Source organism: Durio zibethinus, chromosome 20 (genome assembly GCF_047325235.1).
Source record: "Durio zibethinus cultivar Kanyao isolate XHJ-2024 chromosome 20, ASM4732523v1, whole genome shotgun sequence".
In the NCBI taxonomy this organism is placed as follows: domain Eukaryota; kingdom Viridiplantae; phylum Streptophyta; class Magnoliopsida; order Malvales; family Malvaceae; genus Durio; species Durio zibethinus.
Window position 1 is genome coordinate 4,398,214 of NC_143181.1, and position 24,143 is coordinate 4,422,356.

At 30.6% G+C, this 24,143-nt stretch overlaps 2 protein-coding genes across 2 annotated transcripts; one reads left to right on the plus strand and one right to left on the minus strand.

Annotated features, from left to right (window-relative positions):
- Nucleotides 1-2,309: 2,309 nt before the first annotated feature.
- On the plus strand, nucleotides 2,310-5,317 carry LOC111314939 (alcohol dehydrogenase-like 2). Its single transcript, XM_022916559.2, has 10 exons — nucleotides 2,310-2,493; nucleotides 2,625-2,764; nucleotides 2,851-2,897; nucleotides 3,004-3,329; nucleotides 3,920-4,002; nucleotides 4,190-4,265; nucleotides 4,371-4,435; nucleotides 4,596-4,691; nucleotides 4,784-4,945; nucleotides 5,034-5,317. Exons 1-10 carry the CDS (start codon nucleotides 2,439-2,441, stop codon nucleotides 5,145-5,147), a joined length of 1,164 nt encoding a protein of 387 aa, XP_022772294.2. The 5' UTR covers nucleotides 2,310-2,438; the 3' UTR covers nucleotides 5,148-5,317.
- Nucleotides 5,318-6,475: 1,158 nt separating this feature from the next.
- LOC111315126 (GDSL esterase/lipase At5g03980-like) lies at nucleotides 6,476-8,735 on the minus strand. Its single transcript, XM_022916722.2, has 5 exons — nucleotides 8,441-8,735; nucleotides 7,592-7,810; nucleotides 7,330-7,478; nucleotides 6,955-7,225; nucleotides 6,476-6,857 (listed from the first exon to the last, which is right to left on the minus strand). The coding sequence occupies exons 1-5, from the start codon at nucleotides 8,700-8,702 to the stop codon at nucleotides 6,640-6,642; spliced, it is 1,119 nt and encodes a 372-aa protein (XP_022772457.2). The 5' UTR covers nucleotides 8,703-8,735; the 3' UTR covers nucleotides 6,476-6,639.
- Nucleotides 8,736-24,143: the final 15,408 nt, after the last annotated feature.

Sequence of the window (24,143 nt, forward strand, 5' to 3'; positions counted from 1 at the left end):
AATATTCTTAGACTTAGCTCGAATAATTCGTAAGTCTAATCGAACTTTTATATTTAAATTTTTTTATTATTTTAATTAATAAAATATATTGAATTCAAACTCGAGCTCGAACTCGAGTACAAATAATTAAGTTCTTGTCGAAGTATAAGAATCGAACTTATTTTTACATATTTTCGAGCTTAATCGAACGAGTTCAAATAACTCGAATTCGATCACGAATCGAACTCGAGCTAAGAAAATAAAACTCGATCGAGTTCGAATCAAGTATCAAGTCACGAGTTGGGAGTCGACTTCGAGTTCGAACTTCTCACTGTATTGACTCGATTTGACTCGATTACACCCCTACTCGTCACGCTTCTTAAATCTTACAAGTTACAATAATTATTATTTTATGTAGGGTGAGAATTGAGTTGAGATCTCCAAAAACCATTTATGATAAAAATAATATACGAAAATCCCATGTTAACGAAATTTATATCAATGTTTGAAAAACAAAGCAACAAAACAGATTGATGAACTGTTCAAATGACAACATATCATATGATTATCCTAATTTAAGACCATTTCTTCACATGTTTTGACATATTTGTTTTTCTTTTTTATATCTTATATACATGATTTTTGCATTTTTTTTGTTGGTTGGAAGATGTTGAATTAGTCCAAAATGATGATTTATTAAAATATTTAATGGATATATTTTTTACAATATGATTAAGACTCAAGATTAAGAAAAATCCCACTGCTTTGCTGCTAACGTAAAGATATGATGTTATGTATCATTCTCTGTTATTTTGTACTTAATCGTTAATTTTTTGTTCTTTTACTACTTTCTTTCTTTCTTTCTAAACAAAAATGAAATTAGAAAAAAAAATATATTTATACAAAACTTTTACGTGTGGATCTCACTTGAGTAAATGTGTATGCATGTAAATCCGCATATGCATTTCGTATTCATATAAAATAAATAATATTAGTTATTTTGGATATGTAATTCTATATTAATTAGCAATAATTTATTTTAATTTTTAATCTCCCTTTAAATATTTTATCCTTATATTTATCTTATATTTATTTAATTAAAAAAATATTATACCAATAAATTTTATTGAATCTACAATCTTCAAATGTCATCTTTAATATCATATCAATAAATCCCAAGTTCAGTCGACCAATGTATATAATTTTAATAATTGAGCAAGCCCTCCCTTTTTGGATCCTCTTCCACCCAACGCAATTTCCGCCCTTTTTTGGTTCACTTGGGTTTGTCAGTGCGGTTTTATGAAGCATCTGAGCATAGTTCATTGGGAATATTCTACTTGAAACAATTGTAACATGATTAATTAATTATAATTTAAAATTTGTGAGATTTATCAAAATTTTATATATAATTTATATTTATAAATGATAAATTTGAACATAATTTTTGTTATAATTTAATAATTATAATATTATAATAAAAAAATTATAAATAATATGCTTCTTAGTTCACTTGTATCAGTTAATCAATCAAGAGCTTTGCCACTGCTCCTAAGGTATGAAAAAGATAGACAACCTGCTTTTACTAACAAATGTCAATGAATGTGATTTAAGGACATCATCTTTCAAATTTGAAGATATTAGTTTTATTTGTACATGAAGAAAGTAAGAAATTGTTGATATAGTTAGACTGATTTGTATATTTTCAGATTCTTCGGAAGATGATTGGTGCAGCTTGGCTTCCCAACCAAATTCATAGGAAATATAACATCTTCACCCCGGTCAGCTTCTTCCAATTATATTTTTCTTTGGGAAAGTTTACATCAAAGAAGACGTTTTAGAAGGGGAGTTGTAAAGTCTTGTTTATAATTTATATTCGACAAGTTATTGGTAATTAAAGCCTGTGATTTGCTCAAAATGCCGAGAGTCAGTGCATCATGAGCTTCTCTTTCCATGTAAGAGATTTGGTGCTCCACTTGCAATGTTTCAGATGTAGCTGACGACAAGGCAAGACTTTTTCCACGCCTAGCACCAGCTCTCGTGAACAGTTGAGTCATGTGCCATTGAAATCATGCCTATTATAGAAATATGTATAAGCATCACCGCTATCAGCTATATGAGAACAAGGAAAAAATCTGGAGCAATAATTTTAGTACATTTATTGTTGTTTGACCCTTCAAGTGGATAGTTGGTGGATGTTAAAAGTAGGAATCAGACAAGGATGGACCAACAGAGAACCTATCAATTATTATTATTTGTCAAAAGTTTTCTCATTTCTCAGTGGAATTTGCAGAAGAAATGGAACAAAATTTTAACCACCAAAAATGGCTAGTTTCTCATGTACTATTACTATTAATATTTGAGCACTAACCCCAAAAAATTGAAGCAAAGGATCAGAAGAGCAGATAAATAAGCCAAGAAAACTCCCCCCTCTCTCTTGATCATAGTTCAAAAAAGAAGATATGCAACAAAACCAAAACAGGTTGGTGACTGCTGGGAAAGCTATAAGATGCAAAGGTTCTTTTGCTATTCTTCTTTAAATAATGGTCATCATTTTAGATTCTTTCGTTTATTGGTCTTTTATCACTGGATTCTCTGTTTTTTCTTTGCCTTGTCTCATATTTTTCATGCTTTCATGATATGAACAGCTGCTGTCAGCAGAAATCCAGGAGAACCACTCGCTATAGAGGAAATTCAAGTTGAGCCACCTAAAGCTTGGGAGGTCCGGATCAAGATTCTCTGCACTTCTCTTTGCCATTCCGATATCACCTTCTGGAAAAAGTCCAATGTAATTCCACTCTATTTTTCATTCTAAATCTTTCACTTTTCTCTGTATGTTAGACAAAAAAAGATTAATACAATGTTTTCCTCTAGGGACCATTTGCGATTTTTCCCACAATTTTTGGGCATGAAGCTGTCGGGTAATTCAACCACATCCTACCTGCTCTTGTCTGAGTTAAATCATTGCCATTTTTTTTAATATTAAGGATGTGATTGTAATTCTCCTTTTTTTTGGTGGCGTTCAAGTGTTGTTGAGAGTGTAGGGGAGCATGTGGAAGAAGTGCAGGAAGGAGATTTGGTGCTGCCAGTGTTTCATCCAAATTGCAGAGAATGCAGGGACTGCAAGTCCCAAAAGGGCAATGGTTGCTCAGTATTTGGTAATAGATTGAACCCTGACATGCCAAGGGATGCGACAAGTAGATTCAAGGGGATGAATGGGGAGGTTTTGCACCATTTCTTGTCTGTGTCCAGCTTCTCTGAGTATACAGTGGTGGATGTGGCTCATGTTGTCAAGATCTCATCGAAAATTGCAGTTGATAAAGCCTGCCTGCTTAGCTGTGGAGTATCAACTGGTAAGTTAACACGGGCAAAAAAAGTCAATGATATGAAAACAAACAATAATAAGGCTTCTTTGTTTAATTAAGGGCGTCAGGATTGTATTGTATTATTTGTATATTGGTATGCCCGTATATCTATCAATTTAACATTCAGTAAAAGTTTCTGTTTTCATTGAAAAATAAAAATTTCAACGACCTTGATCATTAGAATTCTGAATGCTACTTCAATACTGAATTTTCTGGCCCTTTTCCTCTTAGTGCCTGCCCTATATTAGACGCAACCTGTCAATTTTCAATATACCAAACTCAAATATGAAATTTTTTTTCTCTCTCTAGAGTGAAGAAGGAAAAGCCTAAAGAGCTAGCCCCTATTTTTTCTTTTCTTTTCGACAAAGAGATCCACCAGGTTGATATAGGTGGCCAGTGGCCAGTGGCCAATGATAGTCCAATCCCTTCACAAGTAGAATGAAAAAGGACAAATATCTGCCAAAAAAGACTTATAATCGTTGTTTGGGTCTCTTCATCTTCAAGAACAGTAATTAATACTGACTGACATTGGCGCAAACGTCTGATTTCTTTTTCTCGTTTAATACTGTGGTTTGCAGGGATAGGAGCAGCATGGAAGGTGGCAGATATTGAAGAGGGCTCCACAGTCGCCATTTTTGGGCTAGGAACTGTTGGACTTGCGGTACTCGTACAAATCCAATTAGACTATAGGCTGCGTGCCACTCTTCCTGTTCAATCCTTGCCCAAACCATGATCTGCTTATTTCTATGCTAGCAAATTTCCTCGAGAAAATGCCTCCAGGACAATGTATTTCTTTGATTTATGTCAATGTGCAACACTAAATCACTCAGAAATTTTTTTCAAATCAGGTTGCAGAGGGAGCAAGATTACGCGGAGCTTCGAAGATCATAGGTGTAGATTTGAATCCGGAAAAATTTGAAATAGGTAAGCAGAGCTATCTATCGATCATACAATTCTTCTTAATGATGTTCCAAAAGTAGTATAAATGCATCAACATTTTCTGTTGAAAGTGTCTTTTTTCTGTCACAGGGAAAAAATTTGGAGTCACTGATTTTATCAACCCCTCAACCTGTGGAGAGAAAAATGTCAGCGAGGTTAGTGGCCAAACTATTAGTACTATGTGTCATACCAAACACTTGAACAAGAATTCCTTTTATTCAACAACCAAATCCTGATGGTTTCCAATTACCAAACACTTAAATTCAATTAAAAAAAGTTGTTTACAAGAAAACCTGAATTGTTATAAATGTCCAGGTGATCAAGGAAATAACGGATGGGGGAGCTGACTATTGCTTTGAGTGCATTGGATTGGCTTCAGTGATGGAAGATGCTTTCAATAGTAACAGACAGGTACTGGTAAATCTTAACGTTAAAGTCAACCCTGTTAAATATTCTTTTCTCTTCAAAGAGCTAATTTTCTTGGTTGGTTTGGTGAAAATAAGGGCTGGGGCAAGACAGTGATATTGGGAGTGGAGATGCATGGCACACCATTAGCTCTGAACACATATTTTCTTTTAAGAGGCAGAAGTGTTACTGGCTCTTTCTTTGGAGGATTTAAACCCAAATCTGACGTTCCCCTCCTCGCTGAAAAATATCTACACAAGGTTAAAATTCATGCTTTAGCCTCTAAATTTCTTGCTGTGTTTATAAATAAGTTGACAAATTGCTGTTAATTTTCTTTCTATTTCACAGGAGCTTAATCTAGATGGATTCATATCGCATGAAGTGAGTTTCAAGGATATTAACAAAGCTTTTGAATTACTGCTTGAAGGAAAAAGCCTCCGTTGTATTATATGGATGGATTAATAATTTCGGTTTCCTATACTGTTTTATCAGTTATAAATGAATAACGACATGGATATTACAGTTCACTAGTAAAGTTGGCGCTCTTCTTTTCATTACGACTAGTAATTGTAAAAACAAATCAAAAGGAAAAAGTTTAACAAAATGAAATATAGGCAAATCAAGCCCTGCTCAATTCACCTAACTTTTCAGGGCATTCATCTCAGTTGAAAATTTTGGAAAATTTGCTGATCAATTAAAAAAATTCATCATTAAAAAAATTTGCATTAGAGTTTATCAAGGTTACAGAATTTATTTTGTTTTGTTTTAACACTTAGTGTATATAAATAGATAAGCTAAACTATATAAAAAATCACTCAAAGAATAAAATTTTGAATGCATCATGTTTGTATCTAGTTTCGAGCTAAAATCGTAAAATTACAAAAAAAAAAAAGAGAGTAGTTATTAGTAAAAGAAATGAGTATTTACTGCCTTGTAATCCGACGTTCAAGTCAGAAGTCGAAAAGAGAATAAAATAAAAAAATATAAAAAAAATTAAATGAGATAGATAATATCTAGGTGGTTCTATTTATAAACAAAAAGTGAAGAATTTGAGAGATAAGACAGTGAAATAATCTAATTAACGTGATATTATATATATCAGATTAATTTAAATATAAAAAATACCATAAGTTTATCTTTTAGATAAAAAAAATACCCCTAACACATCACGTAGATATGTGAGAATGCACTTATAGGAATGTAAAGGTGAAAATTAGATCTAAACAAAACTTAGAGATAGTTATGTCCATATTATTAAAAAAAATTATACAAGAAATTCAATGGTAGCAGAAGATTTTGTTTCATTTATGAGCTGGGTTTGAACCCAGAACAATGTGAAGTTGGGACTTATAGTCTCATTTTTTGCATGTGTGCGCTCGAGTGAGGCGCATAAATCTAAAACCTGAAGGTTGATGGACTAAACTTAGGCCTTATACATGATTTTAATTATTTAGTGTGTAATTTACATGTGAACCATATAATATTCTGTCTTAAAAATTATTTTTATAAATATATATTTTATAATTATAACTTATTTTAATAAAATAAGTATTATAATAAATAAAACTCTAATAATCATTTTCAACTAAAAATTTTTGTAACTAATTATTTTTATCCATTTATTACTTTGTTAAGTTAAATTTATTTTATTCATTTTTTTTACGTACTAAATTTTAAGATTTGTAACTAATTTGGGTTTCCTTTTTTTTTTTTTATATCAATTAAGTGTCTGAGAATAAAAAGAAAATTGATGATCACTTTTATGGTTCAATCCAACACGATTTGTCCTATTACTATTAATTATATTGAATTCTATAAATGTTTTAAATAAAAAAAGGAAAGGAAAAGCAATGACAATATGACTTCTGGGTATCTTAGCTCACTTGAGAAATTTGGAAATTGGGTTGAATATGTACCATACATATTAACTAATACTAAAACAAAAGAAGCTAACTCAAGCTCCACATTGAAGTTTCGAATAGATGTGACGAATGAGCCATCCTGTCATAAACTTGTAAGCTCTCTGTGTCAAATTAACTCCATCCCAGCTTATATATTGATCAGGATTTGGACATACTTGCACACCAGGGGCTCCACACATTGTGTCAAGTTTGAAGATGTAATCACCTCCAATCCCACAGCATGCTTTTTGTGTTGATTTGGTGTCAAAACCTGTTCTCAATTAGAACAGAAGTATACGTTACTAAATCAGGATAATTCTAGTAGAATCAATTCTCATGTATTTAATTAATGGTTGAAAAAAACCTACCAAGTAATTTAACTCTGCTCAAAAGCTTCAGGTAAGCATTGTAGTAGTCACCATAAACAATGATCACATTGAGTTCTTTTCTCAACTCTTCAATGGCTTGTTTGAGAAGGTTATTATGATGGATTGCCAGATTGTTCAAGCCCTTGAGACAATGATATTTGTCATAAGCATTGGAATCATTGGATTGGAATCCTGTGAGGTAGATTGGCAAACAACCTACAGGAAAATTTCCGGGGACAACCACTCGTGTAGCGCCATAACCAACCACTCTCTATGACAAAAAGAAAGTGTGATTGGTATTGAAATAATTAGACAAGTTGATGAGAGAAAAGATATATAGATGATCATTGTCTTTTCCAAAAAAAAAAAAATTACTGTCACAGCATCTTTTATGGCTTGAATAACCATAGGTGTCATGGATCTAACTTCCCCGAAAGATTTGCCTTGAAACAAGGCATAATTATAATCATTCCCTCCGATCTCCCCAACCATGAAAAGAGCTGTTTTAAGTTTCTTGAAACAATCTATCGAACAAAAGTATAATGCATCATTGTTAGTATTAATAATCAACTAGTTCCAAACATGTATATTTTTATCAGGACAATTATTTGCATATTATTGTGAAAGTGGTGCTAACCTTCATCATCGTGGCATATACCATTGAAATAGGTAAACATCCAGTCAAGCTGCCTACTAAGAGAAGTGTTAGTAACAGGAGCTAGAACTTTATTCTCAGCTAGAATTTCCACAGGCAAAGCAGTAGAGCCAGCAACCGCGAAATTCACCCCACGACCACGAGTAAATAGTGCATCCGTGTTTAGGTAGGGCTCAAGGAAGCGGATTCCAGAAGATAGAGCTGTCAAAATACTAGGCAATTACGTTTATTACATAAACAACAAATCCTAGTTTTACAGTCAATTTGAGAGTCGATTAGGGTCCAACCATAAAACGCATTTTTCGGTATGGTGGGAGCCCTCCATTCGAGCTCCAATCTTTAGCAAAAAGATAGCTAGAGACATATAGACAACCATAATTATTAAGGTGATTGTCCTGGAAATTAAGCAAATATCATAACCTTTTGGGTCACTTTTTTGAAAGTTAAACGCTTTTAATTATGCTACTCAAGTAGCTGATCAACCAAGAAATAGAAGTATGTTCTTTTCACATTCCACTAACTAAAGACTGGCAAAACTGGAACTACGTAAAGAGCAATTGAATTTCATGAAAGTAACGTTTGTATGTGACAGTGCCCCTCACAAAGTAACATAGTGAAGAATCAAATAAAGTTAAAAAAAGGGAAGAATCACATTGAGCTGGAAATCTACTTTTCTAAATAACATTGTCAGTTGATCACGTTGTTGATTCTTTACCTTATTTCAAAACGTTTATAATTTTTATGTCATATGTAGAAACCAATTACGATGGATGTAGTGTTTTATATCAAATCAGAGCCGAAAAGAAGAAGGAAAAAAAAAAAAGAAATTACCTAGATAATCGATCATTAGTAAGCCATTGGAGCATCTCCCTGTTGCATTCCCGAAGAAGGTTTCACTGTAGGGAGGTCTAGCAAACGGAGATAAAGGGTCCTCTCGGATCAAATTTCCAGTGTCCGAAATGGAATCCCCGAGCTGATAGATGGCATCAAACTGGCAAGTCCGGAGAATACCGGCAAAGCATGAAGGTGAAAGAAGAAGAAGAAAGAGGAAGGTAATGAGGACGGGAAGTTGGGAAGGAAGCGAGGTAGCCATTCAAATTTCTGAAAAGAGAAACGAATAAGCTGGAAGGAACAGCCTCATGCAAGTGATATTTATATAAAAAGCGAAAACTCTCTCTCCTAATCGTACTTGTAGTACTCATAAAAGACGGACCAGGAAAACATGCCAAAGGCCGCTTGGGAGAAGAATTATGGTGTAATTAGTAGCCAATGGTCTCCAATTAGGAGTTCTATTTTTTATAAAAAAAGTATATATATTATTGGGAGAAATTAAAAGGCTATATTTAATCTCAAAATAGAAGACTAGTAATATTTTTATATGTTTGGAAAATTATAAAAAATAAATATTTTCATTTTTTATTTGAAAAGTAAAACTTTTAATTTTAATATTAATTTATGTTGAAAATATTTTTTAATACAACTACCGATAACATTAAATAGATAAAATAAATAAATATAGACCTATTCAGGAATCAAGTTATCCGTCTACTCATGAATTTAATTTGACTCAAGTTGAATCCTAAACTTGAGTATTGGAGTTTGGAGGCTGCCCAAAATTTATTTTATTAATAAAATTTATTTTTTTTGTTCAATTTTAATTTTAAAATATATTTAAAAATAATAAAAATTTATATTTTAAAAATCTTAGTATATTTTTAAAATATTGCGAGTCCTATGATCTCAATATTCCAAATTAAGTTTTGAATAAAACTTTGGGATGATCAATCACGACTGCATCCAACCTAACTCGACCTATAAATAGATTTTACTAAATCCATTTCAACATGCTATTTTTTAATATAAAGAATAATGTTGTTTAGAGATTTGTAAGGAAATGCTGAATGAATTAATTTAATTTAATTATATTTTAAATTTAAGAGATGATGAAATTATATTAATTAGTATAAAATTAAAAAAATTTATATTTTTAAAATAATTTATTTCAATAAATCTCAAATATAAAAGAGACAAATGAAAAAAAAAAAAGATTTAATCTCGTCTCTTAAATATATTAAAATCGATGATTAATTTTTTTTTTTAAGTTGATTGCTCTTCATTTATTTAAATCATTGAGTGGTTATAAATTTGGTGCCGCTTAATATTTTTCAATTCTAAATATTCAAAATATAAAAAATTATCATCGGAACTTTTGGAGGTGTTATAAGCTAGCGCATTTTGTTTTCACATAAATTATAGATTGAAAATAACATTTATCCAAAAAAATGATTAACGAAACCCTAGATAATTATGTGCACTACCAGTTCAGGATCCTATTTAAAAAATTTATTAAAGGTTTAAGCAACGATTGCTATAAGTTTGGGCTGCCGAGACTAAATAGGAATGTAAATGGCTAGGATATAGAATGGTAGAGTATTTTATATTTTTATTTTTGTTTTTTTTTATATTGTATATATATATATATACATGTATATTTATTTAATGGATATTTTAAATTTATTTTTATCTTTATTCTCGTAAATATTTAATAAGTATAAATAATTTTTATGTTTATAAATTTTTTAAAAATTAAAAAAATAAAATTATTTTTTTTTATTTTTTATTTTTATCTTATATATTTATGTAATTTTTTTTATAAATATATAATTTTAAATACAAATATATTAGTTATAATTAATCTAAAATAAAATTTATATTATTACATAAAAAATAATTTATTAAATATATAAAAATATATATGATATGAGTACGAGATAAATATATATATGGTATATATATTATTAAATATATATACAAATCTTACTATTTATTTAACCGTATAACTCTACAAACCAGTTTGACCTTTCAACTTGCAAATTAAAACTCTACAATTATCCAAGAGAATATTCAAAACAGCAAATATTTAATTCTAGTAATAATCGGTTTCTTCACCCCATTATCATAATTAATCCATTCATTGAATGAAAAGGAATTAAAAAGTTTAATTCATTAAATCCAAAAATGATGAAATCTCTTCCTCTTCTTTATCTAATCATTTTTCTATCAATCTATTTAATGTTGTTGATCTTTCAAAGTTTTCATAAGAAAACCTTAAAAAAAAAAATTACCCATTTTTTTGTTCTTCAGTTTTCATCTAGATTTGCTTTTCTAAAAAAAATTCATCGATTTGTAAGTATTTTTTTTATCATTTTATTTAAATTCTTATGATTTATTGATAAATATACTCCTTAATTTACAATTTCTTTTGTCACAACCCATTAGTTAAAAGACCTAGCTTATAAATTTGAAAGGTATTGAAAGAATTTGATTATGAATTTGTTGATTTGTGCTACAAAATTCTCAACTCATTTTAATTCTTTCAAATTAATAAAATAGATATGTACAAATATGCTTTAATGTTTATAATTGCTTTTATTATTGAATGGCAACAAAGCAAGAGATACTACCTATATATCTATTTTTATCTTTATCTTTAAAATTTACTACCAATAATCTTCATCCCATTAAAATAAAAAATCAAATTTATCTTAAATTTGAATAAAATTAATATCGCTGCGTAACTTTTATCTTAAAATAAGACCCATTTATCCCAACCTGAAGCATGATGGGATGAACTTAGGCTTTCAAAAACCTAACCAAACCTACCGGTGACCAAGACCATCGCATAAACCGCTCATCTCCCCCACTCTGACCACCAAGCCTATACTTTAAACATGTTTGTTGTCCCATCTATGAGTGTAAATGATATATTAGTACCTGCAAGTTATTCAGGTTCGATTCGAATAAAACTCGAATTCGACTTGATTATTATCGAGTCGAGCTTGAGCTCGAATAACTTGACTTATTGATTAAGCCGAGTTTGAGCATTTTTATATCCAGCTCGAGTAGCTTGCGAGTCTAATCACGTTTTTATATTTAAATACATTCTTATTATTTTAATTTATAAAATATCTCGAACTCATGCTCAAGTTTGAGTAGCTTGATTTCTATCTTTAATTAAGCTCGAGCTAAAAAAATAAAACTTGATCGAGTTCGAGCCTCAAATTTCGAATCGAGCTCAAGCTCGAGCTCAATACTGTACTGGCTCGAACTCGATCGATTAAACCCCTAGTCCTATCCAATGAACTAAAGTCAAATACTTCATAGTATTGTCAGTTATTGTATGATACATATCATAACTATTTCACAATCCAAAGAACTTTGACGAAACTAACAATCAATTTAAGATTTACGTTCAATATCTAACAAATAGAGTTAGGTAAATGCAAAAGCTAACTTGTCCAAGCACAAAGACAGTCGCACATAATCCATGCTGAGGCTATATCCTTTCTACGATTTATCAGAGAAGTGTATGTCAAGCATTTGAGACCCCAACATTTCTACTTCAAACCTAACTCAAAATAACCATAGTTAAAATAATCTACACTATTTGTATAGGGGCATTTGACGGTTAAAAGGATACAATAATCTTTTTCTCTCTCAAAACCTTTAGTAAACAATTAGGAGATCTTTATCATTTGTACAGACCTAATATGTCAGGTCGACCTAACATGATCAGTGCCATTTCAACTCGGCCTCATCCTAATTATACCCTTATATTCCCCCTCAGCTACCTATAAATATGAAGACTTAGGCATCATAGAGCTAGTTTATCCCATTCATTTCTTTTCTCGTTCTTACTTTTTTGCTGATATGATCTTTATTGACTTGTGCATCAAAGTACAAACATAAAAAAATCCTCTGCCTTTGCCTCTAATCATCATTTTCTTCTGCATTTACAAGAATACCCTCAAGTCAGAGCTTGACACCAATGTTTGGCTCGTAAGCAAGGGACATATCATATTAGCAGACCATAAAATAATGCCACCAAGAAAAAAAAACCTTAAAAAAATGAAAGGCAACCGTCTGGCTGGAACAGAAACTCATTTTAGCCAGCATTCTGTTTGCCTAGCTCAACTCTAAGCAAGACTGACTATGAAATAATTTCAAGCCCTGACAGAACAAATACAAGCTCTCAAGCAGATGCCATAAACTATAACCCCACCACAAGTTTCAAAAGAGCCTGACTTAATCACACTTGGTTAGGAAACCATTGTCAAGTAATTGAACTATAAAAAGGCAAAGGCTTCTTCTACCTCCAGAGAAGAAGAACACACAAACCTAACTCATCACTACCTTAGCCATAATTTCACACATGCCACAACCTAAAAATTCAAACAAACAGACTATGAATTTCAATGGCTAAATGCTTAAATCATGATCAAATGTTTGGATGGTTGCTCAATTTAGGACCAAATGTTTTAATTCATATAAATAAGGATAAAACGTTATCAATTTATAATAATGTAAGATTTATTTCAATGGTAAAAGTGATGTGCATGATACACTCGTTAAATTGCCCATGTGTAAAAGCCATCACAAATAAACATAACATGGAATATGATGTGGAATTAACTTATCCATGTGTAATGACAGCCTAGCTAAGATTTTGATTTTTTATAAGCTTATTCTATTTTTTTTTTAGTGCTTTTCTTTATCTTTTCTATTTGTAATAATGTAAGCTAGCTTCAGCTTAGGGTTTTCTCTTCGTTTTTTCTCATTTTTCACTATAAAGTGAGAAAATTTTTTTGTTGAAATAACATCTAAACACAATGTCTTTTTCAAATATCAGTTTATCTAGCAGTGTAAATTCAATATTGATATAAATTTAAGGTTTTTCTCATGCTCTAATTTTCTTTAAAATTATTTTTTAAAATATTAAAATTGTAGGATTTTTAAAAAAATGTCTTATGATATAAACACGCATAAGTTAATTTCAACTAGTTACCCAATAGAATGGGACTTTGAAGGAGAACTCATTTTCTATTACTACAATATGAAGGTAGCTAGGTGGACTTCATGAACAAATAGCAATTTTGGTATAAGATTTTATGGATGCTCACATTATCTGATAAATTTATTGGTATTTTTTTGATACTTTTGTAGGTATTTCGTTAGTGTTTTTGCTAATATTTATTTCTTGATATTTTTTGGTGTGATTGTGGGTTGATAAATTTACTGGTATTTCTTTGATGTTTTTACTAAAATTTATTTGCTGATTTTTTTTAGTGTAATTGTAGGGCACTGTTTATGGATTTCATTTATGACATGATTTTAAAATTTTTGAAAGAACAAAAAAGATTATTTTGGAGCTAAAAAAAAGAGAAAAATTTTTATACAGTCATGTTCAAAGTTTGAAATATGAAGTTTTAAAGTAGAAGAAAAATGTTGGTGAAGTTGATATTATCACAGAGAATATGCAATTGAGGAGAGAAGTTACTTTTTTGAAGTTAAAATTTAAAAAAAGCAATAAAATTACTAGTGGTGGACATGGTAAAGAAAGCAATTGAAAAATAATTTGGCTTATCTCATTCTTTTTTATACTTGTATTTTGTGTAATCTTTTTCAATGTCCAAAAAAATTCTGAAAACTTAACTTATATACTTAACAGTGGGTTAAGATTGTTATGATGGTCTGTAAATGTTTGTTAAATCTCTTATTATATTAATGGCAATTGATTAATATTTTTAGCTATGAATTCTATTGTTTTATGTTATTGGCTGTGAAAATATGGTTTAGTGTAATATATTAAACTTACAATATGCAACTAGAAAGTAATCTAAAGAAAATAATAGAGGTAATCTAATAACAAAGCAATATGATGAATATCAACAAAAAGTGTTTTTACACAACATTTAGTACAAAAAACATTTAGCCAACAGAAGACTAAATAGAAAGTGTTCTTACAACATTAACAAGAAACAAAATACTTAACAACAACAGCTAGCAGCAACAATCAATAGAACAAAATATCAACTTCTCAGATTTTTTGTTTTTCTTTATTTCTTTTAGAAGAAAGAATTTGACTTTCTTAAGTACCAATTACATCCTTAACAACCTTTCTCTTACCTATGCTGGTCCCAACTACTATCACTCTTTCACTTCTCAATCCAAGCTATTGAATAGTATTTATCAAATTATAATAAGTAATATTTTAAGAAATAAAATAAAAAATATACACATTTGGTAAAGAATCACTCACATTTAAGATTTTTCTTTTTGTTTTTAAGTTTGTATATAATCTGTAACCTTGTAAGATTTTGTTTTGCTTCTGGTGGCAACTCTAACAGTATGTTTATCATTGTAACTTTTAATGCAATTTGCTGAAATTGCTTTATTCTCAGTGGTTATAGAAGAATTAGACTTTGATAAGGGGTTTATTTTTTCACCAATTATCCTATAAAATCTCTCATCTTCATCTGTAAAATATATTATAGTAGATCTTGTTGGCATTTTAGACTTCAGTTTTGTATTTTCAATGGCAACAAAAGCAACGACATTGACTGGATTTGAAACTTCTATTGAAACCAAAATTGAAAGTGGATTTGTTGAAGCTAGATTTGAAATAGGATTTAGGGTCTATATAGATGAAAACCATTGATATTAGCTAGAGTAGATGCAGATATGCAGCTAAATCTGGATACAAAAGCAAAAGTTGATGTGAAAGCACCAGAAACAGTAGCTGAAGTAGTAGCATATTTGCTTGGATCGTATGCAACTTCAATATAATCTACAATATTTAATGCACTTTGGTCCATGTTCTAATATTTAAATCTAAACACATGATAATCTTACTGTCATGGACAAAATAATAAAGTTGAATTGATGAGTTAGGGCATTTTAACAAAAGAGGTTTCATGATAGTACACTGTTTATAATAATAAATACAAATAAAATAGAATGAAATTACCTAATTGCCTACAACAGGACAGCATCTTTTGTTATGGTCTGGTTGATGACGTAGTTTACATGTCATTATTATGCCTTTCCTGGATAGATTTATTAAATTGTTAGGTTTCTTTTTCGTGGGCTAATCATGATCATTTTTTTTTACTAGTTTTAGGCCTACCTGGCATCTTTTTGAACTCTAAGGGCAACACATTATCTTCTGTCATTAGTTTGGCCCATCATGCTAGACAATTAACTTATCTACACCCATATGGGTCTCATTTTTTTCTTATAATTTTCTCATATTTTTTTTCAAATTGTTTGACTATTGAAGACTTGGCAATTGTCCAAAAATCTCTTTTCATCTCTTCACCCCTATGTCCCCTCTTAGCCCAATTAATATATACATGCCTAGCATAAAATCTATGTTTAGCATTTAAAAGTAATTCTACAATTGCATTATCAAGTCCCTACACCATTTAATTAGTTAAAATATTCAGTACATAATTTAACTTGATTTCAACAATTCAATACATCTAAAAATAATTAATAATGAGTTAAAGTATTCAACACATAATTTAATTTAAATCAGCATATAAATATATATCTTTTATTAATCTGTCATGATTATTCACCTTATACCATTTTCCAAAGATATCGAGTTTTATTTTAATAAATTAATAAACCATTTCTATAAAGTTATGTATTCCATTTTCACCCACGCCCAAGTTACTAGAAACATTTGATTGTTTTCATCTTTACCAATAGCATATAGCAATTAAACCTTTGTCAAACTTTTAAGCCAACAACCATTTAGTCCCAAAAAAAACCTACAACCATTCTCTAAACCACTCCAAAAAAAGGCCTATGAACTTACATTTTCACTGTGCTACCTTTATTGGTTTCTTTTATCACATTAACATAATCCCATAAAAGTTCAAACTCATCCTTATAATTAGTAATGACTTTTTCAACCACATCATTTTTAGCCCTTCTTATCATGCTAATATTCATCTTTATATCAAACTCTTTCCTAGCTAATTCCTGCACTTCTCTTAATAAAAAGATCATTCATAAATCTGTTTATGTACAACTTAGCCAAAACAACTTGACTTATTCTCAGGTTTTTGAAAACCTTGTTGCATTCATGATTGTTATTGTAAATCTTCACTTGAAATGATTGTAATTTTTTATCATATGCAGCATAAATTACCCAAGGATATTATTTTGCAACACACTTACCTCGAACAAAATTCTTATGATTCTTTGCCCAAATGATACCTTTATTTGTCATAATAGATAGTAAAGACACAACATATTTAAATTGTTTTGAAGTTTCAAACAACATACCTAACTCAATATAAGGGATTTTTGCATTGGGACCATACACTGGGAACTTACTTCTCATCCTAGTAACATCATCAACCATTTCATCCTTATCACTGATAGGCTCACCATACTTATCAGAGTCATAAGACTCACTCTAATATCCGTCATCAATATTTTCATTGATTGGTAAGGTTGAATTTGATTCCATCTTAGGGTCATCCTCTTTACTGCTATTTCTATCAATAGCATTTTCAACTTCTACCTAACTACATTTTCATTTTCTACCCTTGCTGCCCTTCCTGCCATGACCACATCTTCATTTCCTACCTCTGCCTCAACATCGTCTTCAATTTGTACCCTTACTACCTTAACTACATATTCATTCTCTACCTTTTCTTCCTCAACCATTTCTTCAGTTCCTATCCTTTCATTCTCTACTGCCTCACTTACATGTTGATTTTCTACCCTTTCATTCCCTACTACATCAATTACATGTTGATTTTTTACCATTTCATTCCTTACTACCGTAGCTACATCTTCTACTTCAAGTTCTGTTAACAACTAAGAAACTAAAATAGTTTCCTCTATACCATGTACTATATACACATCAACAACACCTAGATCTACCACAAACCAATCATATCAAGACTGCTTTTTTTATCTTTTACTACCACCAGGCCATTAGCTAGTATTTTTTTAGGTTTTAAATATAATATCTTACTAATATTCATATACCCAGCTTCATTACAATTGTTTAACTACTCAAAGTAAGATATCTTATCAGGGTCAACTATCAATTCCTCTACTATCACATTTGTATACATTAGATTTTAACTATTACCAACAAAAGCTTTAACATAGTGAAATCTAACAATAATCAAAACTCATACTGTAAAACTAAAAAAATTAAATTTTGTCACAATAAACCCTAAATTCTAGCAACAATAGTTGATATGTGTTATAAGAATTATTTTTAGTAAAAAATTATGTTATAAATGTTATAAGAAACCTTAAATTCTTGACAATGAAAATTGCAATTAGCTTAAGTGTACATGTCCCTTACATTGTTATTTAATTTCTTTTATAATCTTTTACTTTTTTATAAAATTTTTGTTATAAGTTTTTACTTTGTTATAACCAAGGGGTTTTTTTTTTAAATACAATTTTCTTTAATAGTAGGTCTTTTATGTGCACATTTTGGCTCCAAAGTTTAGCATATTTTTTCTGTGTTATTTTGTTCTTAGAATTAGAATTCACATGATTAACTTGATGCTATTATTTGGTAATATTTTTAGCAAAATAATTTATAAAGTGGACTTGAGGTTATGATCATACTTATAATTAAACTTAGTTATCTTTCTGGTGATTTTATGGCTGGTTTTATTGTTGGTTCTGGTGAAGTTATGATCATACTTATACTTAAGATTGGTTACCTTTCATATTATCCTTCTTTATAATCCTAATTGCCATGAATTATTAGTTTTTTTTTTTGTATGAAATAACATTTATCTTTTTATACTGATTAATTTCTTCACTTATGCTATAAATTAAGATAACAGTGATGGGTGATTACTTATACTAGCACTAATAGAGGCCTAAGTGATGGGCAAGAATCAAAAGGCTATATAAATAATTATGTCTAAATAGAATATATCTAAACAGTAAAAAACTCTAATTACAAATTCAAGTAATTAAGAACAACAGTAGAAGACCCTAACTATTATTTGAAACAATTAAGAACAACAGTAAAAAACCTCAAATATAAATTTGATTGACTAAGAATAATAGCAGAAAATCTTAACTTTAAATTTGAGCAATTAAAAACAACAACAGAAAACCATAAATCATAATATGCCTAAGAATGAAAAACTATAGAAAACCTTAAACCAGAATATGCCTAACTTTGAAGAACAACAAAAAACCCTCAATCACAAAATGGCTAATTATGAAAAACAACAAAACTCAAAATATACGTGCATATTATTCACCATATTATTGACCTTAGACAAATTCAACAAAAAAATAACTAACCATCCAAATTTTAGAGCTCAAACGATTGAACCCTAAAAAAAATCAATTCTTGAAACGTAATCGACTAAACCGAATATTAGTTAGCCTAAAATAAGGTTTAAAAAACACTTACCCCATAGAAATTAACAAATGAAATTGAATTAGTGATTAAAATAACTTGTTTGTGTTATTAGGGTTAAAGGTGATCTGCTCTAGGTTTAAAACTTTTTAGTTTTTTTTTATTTGGGTTAAACGTAATTTTTTTTTGCTAAAAAACTTTTCATTTTTTTTTTCAAAATAGTAATAAAAAAAAATCCAAATCAACATTAATTTGCCTAATCAATTGTTTCCTATTTTTTTACGTGTTATAACAGTATGTAATATGCACATCTTTTTTATTGTTGAAATAAATTTTACATTGATACAAATAGATAATGTTTTATCCTTATTTGTACTAATTAAAATGTTTGATCCTAAATTGAGTAACTATCCAAAAGTTTGATCCTAATTTGAGCATTTAGCCAATTTCAACAGAACAATGAGTTGGATGCTCGGATGCAAGCTATGGAAAAAAAAAGCTGAAAATAAAAATAATGGCATTTAAGGATGAGCTCAAGTTCCTAAAAACCTCACATTTTACTAAGGAAATTGATAGAGCCATGCCTCCTAAAAGATTTAAAATGCCAACATTTGAGACATATGATGATACTTTTGACCTCTTTGATCACTTGAAACTTTATAAAACTAACATAATGATGCAAGGGGCAAACGACGCTTTAATATACAAAGGTCTAGCCACTACGTTCAATGGCACAACTTGATCCTAGTACAACAAACTAGAGCCAAGGTGAATCACTACATTTAAGGAGCTCAGTCACTCATTTCTATCCATATGTATGAGTAATCAAAGAGCAAAAAAAATGACTATAAGCTTGATGTCAATTCATAAAGGGCAGAATGAAACTCTGAAAATCTGTGTCACGTGTTTTAACATGAAAGCTCTACAAGTTAAAGACTTAAAACAGACGATCATTGTTATCGCATTGATTAATGGACTCCATGATAAGGAGTACCATCTAAGGCTGACGTTATTGTTAGAATTGCCTAAAACTCTAGCCGACATCCTGCTAATAGCATAAAAATACATTAATACTGAAGCTACAATAAAAATAAATCGAGGTGAGAGAGGTTCATCCTCTCTCACTGGCGACCAAGGTGAGAAAGGCTCATCCTCCTCCTTGGTCGTAAAAAAAGTAAAAAATTCTATGATCTTTCCTCAAAAGAGAGACAACATAGGGCTAGAAGCTCCAATGAAGAAAGAAGCTACAATGCACTAAATATTTTTTGTGAGAGGATTCTTATGTAAATTAAAAGAAATCTCTACTTCAAATGGCTTAAGCCACTAAGATAGAACACAATTAAGAATCTAATAATAAAAAAGTAATTTTCACAGGGACATCGACCATAATACTAAAAATTATGTCAGCCTAAAAAACAAGATTAAAACTCTGATAAGACGAGATCAATTGAAGACATTTATGGGATAAATACAATAAGACCAACATAGACTATAGATAAGATCGTAAAACACCCATCCGAGGCAGAGAAGAAAGAGTATAGCAGAAAAGAAAGGATATGAAAGAAAAATAATCGAATCAAGAAAAAAGAGGAGCTGACAATAGTAGGCTAATTGTTGGAGTGATTAACATGATCATAAGAAGTAGCTCCACCTCGATAAAAAGAAAATTTAACCCAGGCATGATAATGGCTATAGGCACCTTACTAAAAAAAAGACTAAAGAGATGAGTCGATCTCATTTAGCTTGAAAGATCTTGAGGGAATCCAACACCCACACAATGGTACCATAGTGATCACAACCTTGGTGTATAACTATGTGGTCAAAAAAAATCTTATTTGATAATAGGAGTTTAACCAACGTCATGTACAATGATTGTTTGAAGAAAATAGAGATTGGTGAATATCAGTTGAAGTTGATCACTACCATGTTAGTAGGGTTTGAGAATAAGTAAGTGCCCATAAAAAAATTATTAACCTCTCGATCTCTTTAGGGACTAAACCAAAGATAGTTACCTCGATCATAGAATTTATTGTAGTGGATGTCCCTTCTGCCTATAACATGATATTAAGCTAACCTAGCCAATCTGTTATGCAACTTATAAGTTTAGCTCCCTATTTGAAAATGAACACATAAAAGAGTTGGAGAAGTTTGAAAAGACCAATCTATGGCATGATAATATTACATTACAACAATGAAAGGTAGGACTAGAAAGTAGATAGGTAACTCGATTGATATCGAGGTTGAAACCATTGAAGAGCCAACACAAAGAACTGATAAAAAGAAAAAAATCACTAATAAAATCATAGAACATAAGATCGACCTAGGAAAAGTGCACTCTTAAGTCATTTTAAGCTTCTAAACTCTAAAAATGTTTAATTTTGTTTCATTTCTTGAATTTTTTTAGATAACATTAGAAACAATTGAGCTCCTAAACTGGTGCAAACAATTTGATGTTACTTGGATCGAGCTAATATACTAGTGAAAACACAACATGAAATAAAGAATATACTTCACTTTTACTAATATGTTCAACAAGTTCTTCAATATACTAATCATCACGTCGGGATCTATTTTTGCAGGAATGATCTCAACCTAATAAAACAAAAAGAGATAATTGATTAAAGACCAGACTCAGACGTAAATTGACCTGAGCTGACTGATGATCTCATGACAATCCCTATTTTGAAACAATATTCCTAAAAAATACATACAGATTGGAGCCAAGCTCAAACATAAAGACCAACTGATCAATTCATAAAAGATAATGCCAGCCTGTTTACCTAGACACCGTTTGATATGTACAAAATTGATACTGAAGTAATGGTCCACAAACTACACACTAATTTTAAGGTAAAATCAGTTTGGTAAAAGAAAAGAACTTATACCCCTTAAAGACAATAGGCTATTAAGGAATAAGTTGACAAATTATTGTGAGCTAACTTTATTAAAAAGGTCTGCTACCTTAAGTGGATAGTCAATGTAGTTATGATCAAAAAGCACAATGAAAAATGGACAATATGTGTAGATTTTATCGATCTGAATAAAGCTTACTCAAAAGATAATTTTTTTCTTCCTAGCATAGATCAACTAATAGATGATAGTGCTAATCATGACCTTTTTAACTTCAAAGATGCCTATTTTGACTACAATTAGATCAAAATGTTAAAAGATAACAAGGATAAAATGACCTTTTATTACTAAAAAAAGCTTTTACTGTTACAAGATAAGCCCTTCAAATTGAAGAATAGAGGGCTGAACTATCAAAGATTAGTGAAACAAAGTGTTTAAAGACCAGATCGACTGTAATATCAAGGTATATATATATGACATGATAGTTAAAAGTAAGAGTTTGACCAAGCATCTAGAGGACCTCATAGAAACTTTCAACACTTTAAGAAAGTATAATATGAGACTTAACCTGAGCAAATGTGCTTTTAAGATTATATCAAGCAAGTTTTTCAATTATATGATCAGCCAAAAGAGCATAAAAGTAAACCCCAAAAAAGTTCAAGCGATCCTAAAAATGAAAGTGCTGACCTTGGTAAAAAAAATACAGAGGTTAATCAACAAAATAGCCATGCTCAGCGAATTCATGTTCAGATAGACAAAATGATGTCTATCATTCTTCAAAATTCTCAAAAATATCTCTGACTTTAGGTGGACTCCTTAATGTCAAAAAGCTTTTGATGAACTCAAAAAGTTCTTATCCTTTTCATCTATCCTTTATAAACTGAAAACTTGTCAAACATTGTACTTATACTTAGTCAGCACAGATCAAGCTATTAGCTAAGTCCTAGTCTAAGAAAAAGAAGAGAAACAATGATTGATCTATTTTGTAAGTAAAGTATTGATAGGGCATAAGGTTAACTACAACGATATAGAAAAATTGGGTTATACCATTGTCACTTCGACTAAAAAACACAAGCTATACTTTTAAGCCCACACAATCCATATCTTGATCGATCAACCATTAAGGTAAGTTTTACAGAAGCTTGAAATGTTAAGAAGGCTAACAAAATAGGCAGTTGAGCTAAACGAATTTGACTTACACATTTCATCTAAATCGATATTAAAATCATAGGTGCTAACAGATTTCATTGTAGAGCGCACCTTGATACTATAAAAAAAAATTGTTTAAGAAAAAAAAATCTTGGATAAGAATGATTGGAAGCTCTATGTCGACAGATTAACTACAAGTTAGGCAAAGGAGTTGGCCTTATCCTGATCAACCCAGAAGGGCCATAGTACCTATTCATTTTGAAATTCAAGTTCAGGGCATCTAACAATAAAGTGAAATATAAGGCGTTGATAGTCAGCCTAAGGTTGGTGACTGAACTGAATGTTTAACACATAACCATTTATAGCAACTTTCAATTGATGGTTAGTTAGATAAATAAAGAATTTGAAGCTTTAAAAGATGAAATTTGAAAGTATCTCAATAAAGCGTTAACCTTAGTAGCTGGCTTTAAAAAAGCCGAGATGAAAAATATACTAAAGTTAAAAAATTCAATAGCAAACTCCTTGTCCAAGTTGGCTTCAAGAACAACAATCTAGCATATAAAAGCACCAAGGACAAGTTTGTAGGACAGGTCACAAAGAAAAAAACTTGGTTGACACTAATTACAGCATACCTGACGAAAGAGTCTGAGCTAAGGCATTGATAAGAAAAACCTTTTGGTACACAATGATCAACGAAAAATTATACAAAAGATCATTTAGCCGACCCTACTTAAGATGTATTGATAAAAAAGAGGTAAAGTACATCCTGTGAGAAATTCATGAAGGAATATGTAGAAGTCACCTCGGACCTCAACCTTTAGCTTATAAAATGCTAAGGCAAGACTAGTACTAGCCCACCATCAAGAGGGATACGATCGAATTGATGAAAAGGTGCAACAAATTTAAGAGATTTGCCTATGTACAACATTTCTCCTCAATCGAGCTTACTCCTATCATCAACCCATCCTCAGTCCCCAAAGTAGATTCCAGCTTGTCCTCCAAGGCCTTATTTTCATCATTCTCTTCTTTTTCATAATCCTCATTTGGCTGATTTGAATAAGACCTGGATTTAATATTGTTGATGTTAATATCGGAGAGGTGGAGGTTGAAATAGGAGAATTTTAATTGTACCTTATCTTGGCCAACTAGAAAGCACCAAGTACATTCTTTCTGAAAAATTTCACCTTCACCCAGAGACATTCATCGAAGGTCTTGTACTCTTTCACATCTTTCAATTTTAGCTCTTCCTCCTTCTTATCCCAAGTTTCTGGCTCAGACCTCAGCCTTGCGATTTTGACTTGAGTATCATTAAGCTTTTGGTTGGCCTATTCT

Excerpts from the sequence above, each read along its gene's own strand:
- LOC111314939 (XM_022916559.2), top strand. The coding sequence starts at position 2,439 with ATGCAACAAAACCAAAACAGGTTGGTGACTGCTGGGAAAGCTATAAGA. Across the intron at positions 4,003-4,189 it reads TAGGAACTGTTGGACTTGCG|GTTGCAGAGGGAGCAAGATT; the intron begins GTACTCGTACAA and ends TTTTCAAATCAG. Across the intron at positions 4,692-4,783 it reads CTTTCAATAGTAACAGACAG|GGCTGGGGCAAGACAGTGAT; the intron begins GTACTGGTAAAT and ends GGTGAAAATAAG.
- LOC111315126 (XM_022916722.2), bottom strand. The coding sequence starts at position 8,702 with ATGGCTACCTCGCTTCCTTCCCAACTTCCCGTCCTCATTACCTTCCTC. Across the intron at positions 7,811-8,440 it reads ACTAATGATCGATTATCTAG|CTCTATCTTCTGGAATCCGC; the intron begins GTAATTTCTTTT and ends GTATTTTGACAG. Across the intron at positions 6,858-6,954 it reads GAGCAGAGTTAAATTACTTG|GTTTTGACACCAAATCAACA; the intron begins GTAGGTTTTTTT and ends AATTGAGAACAG.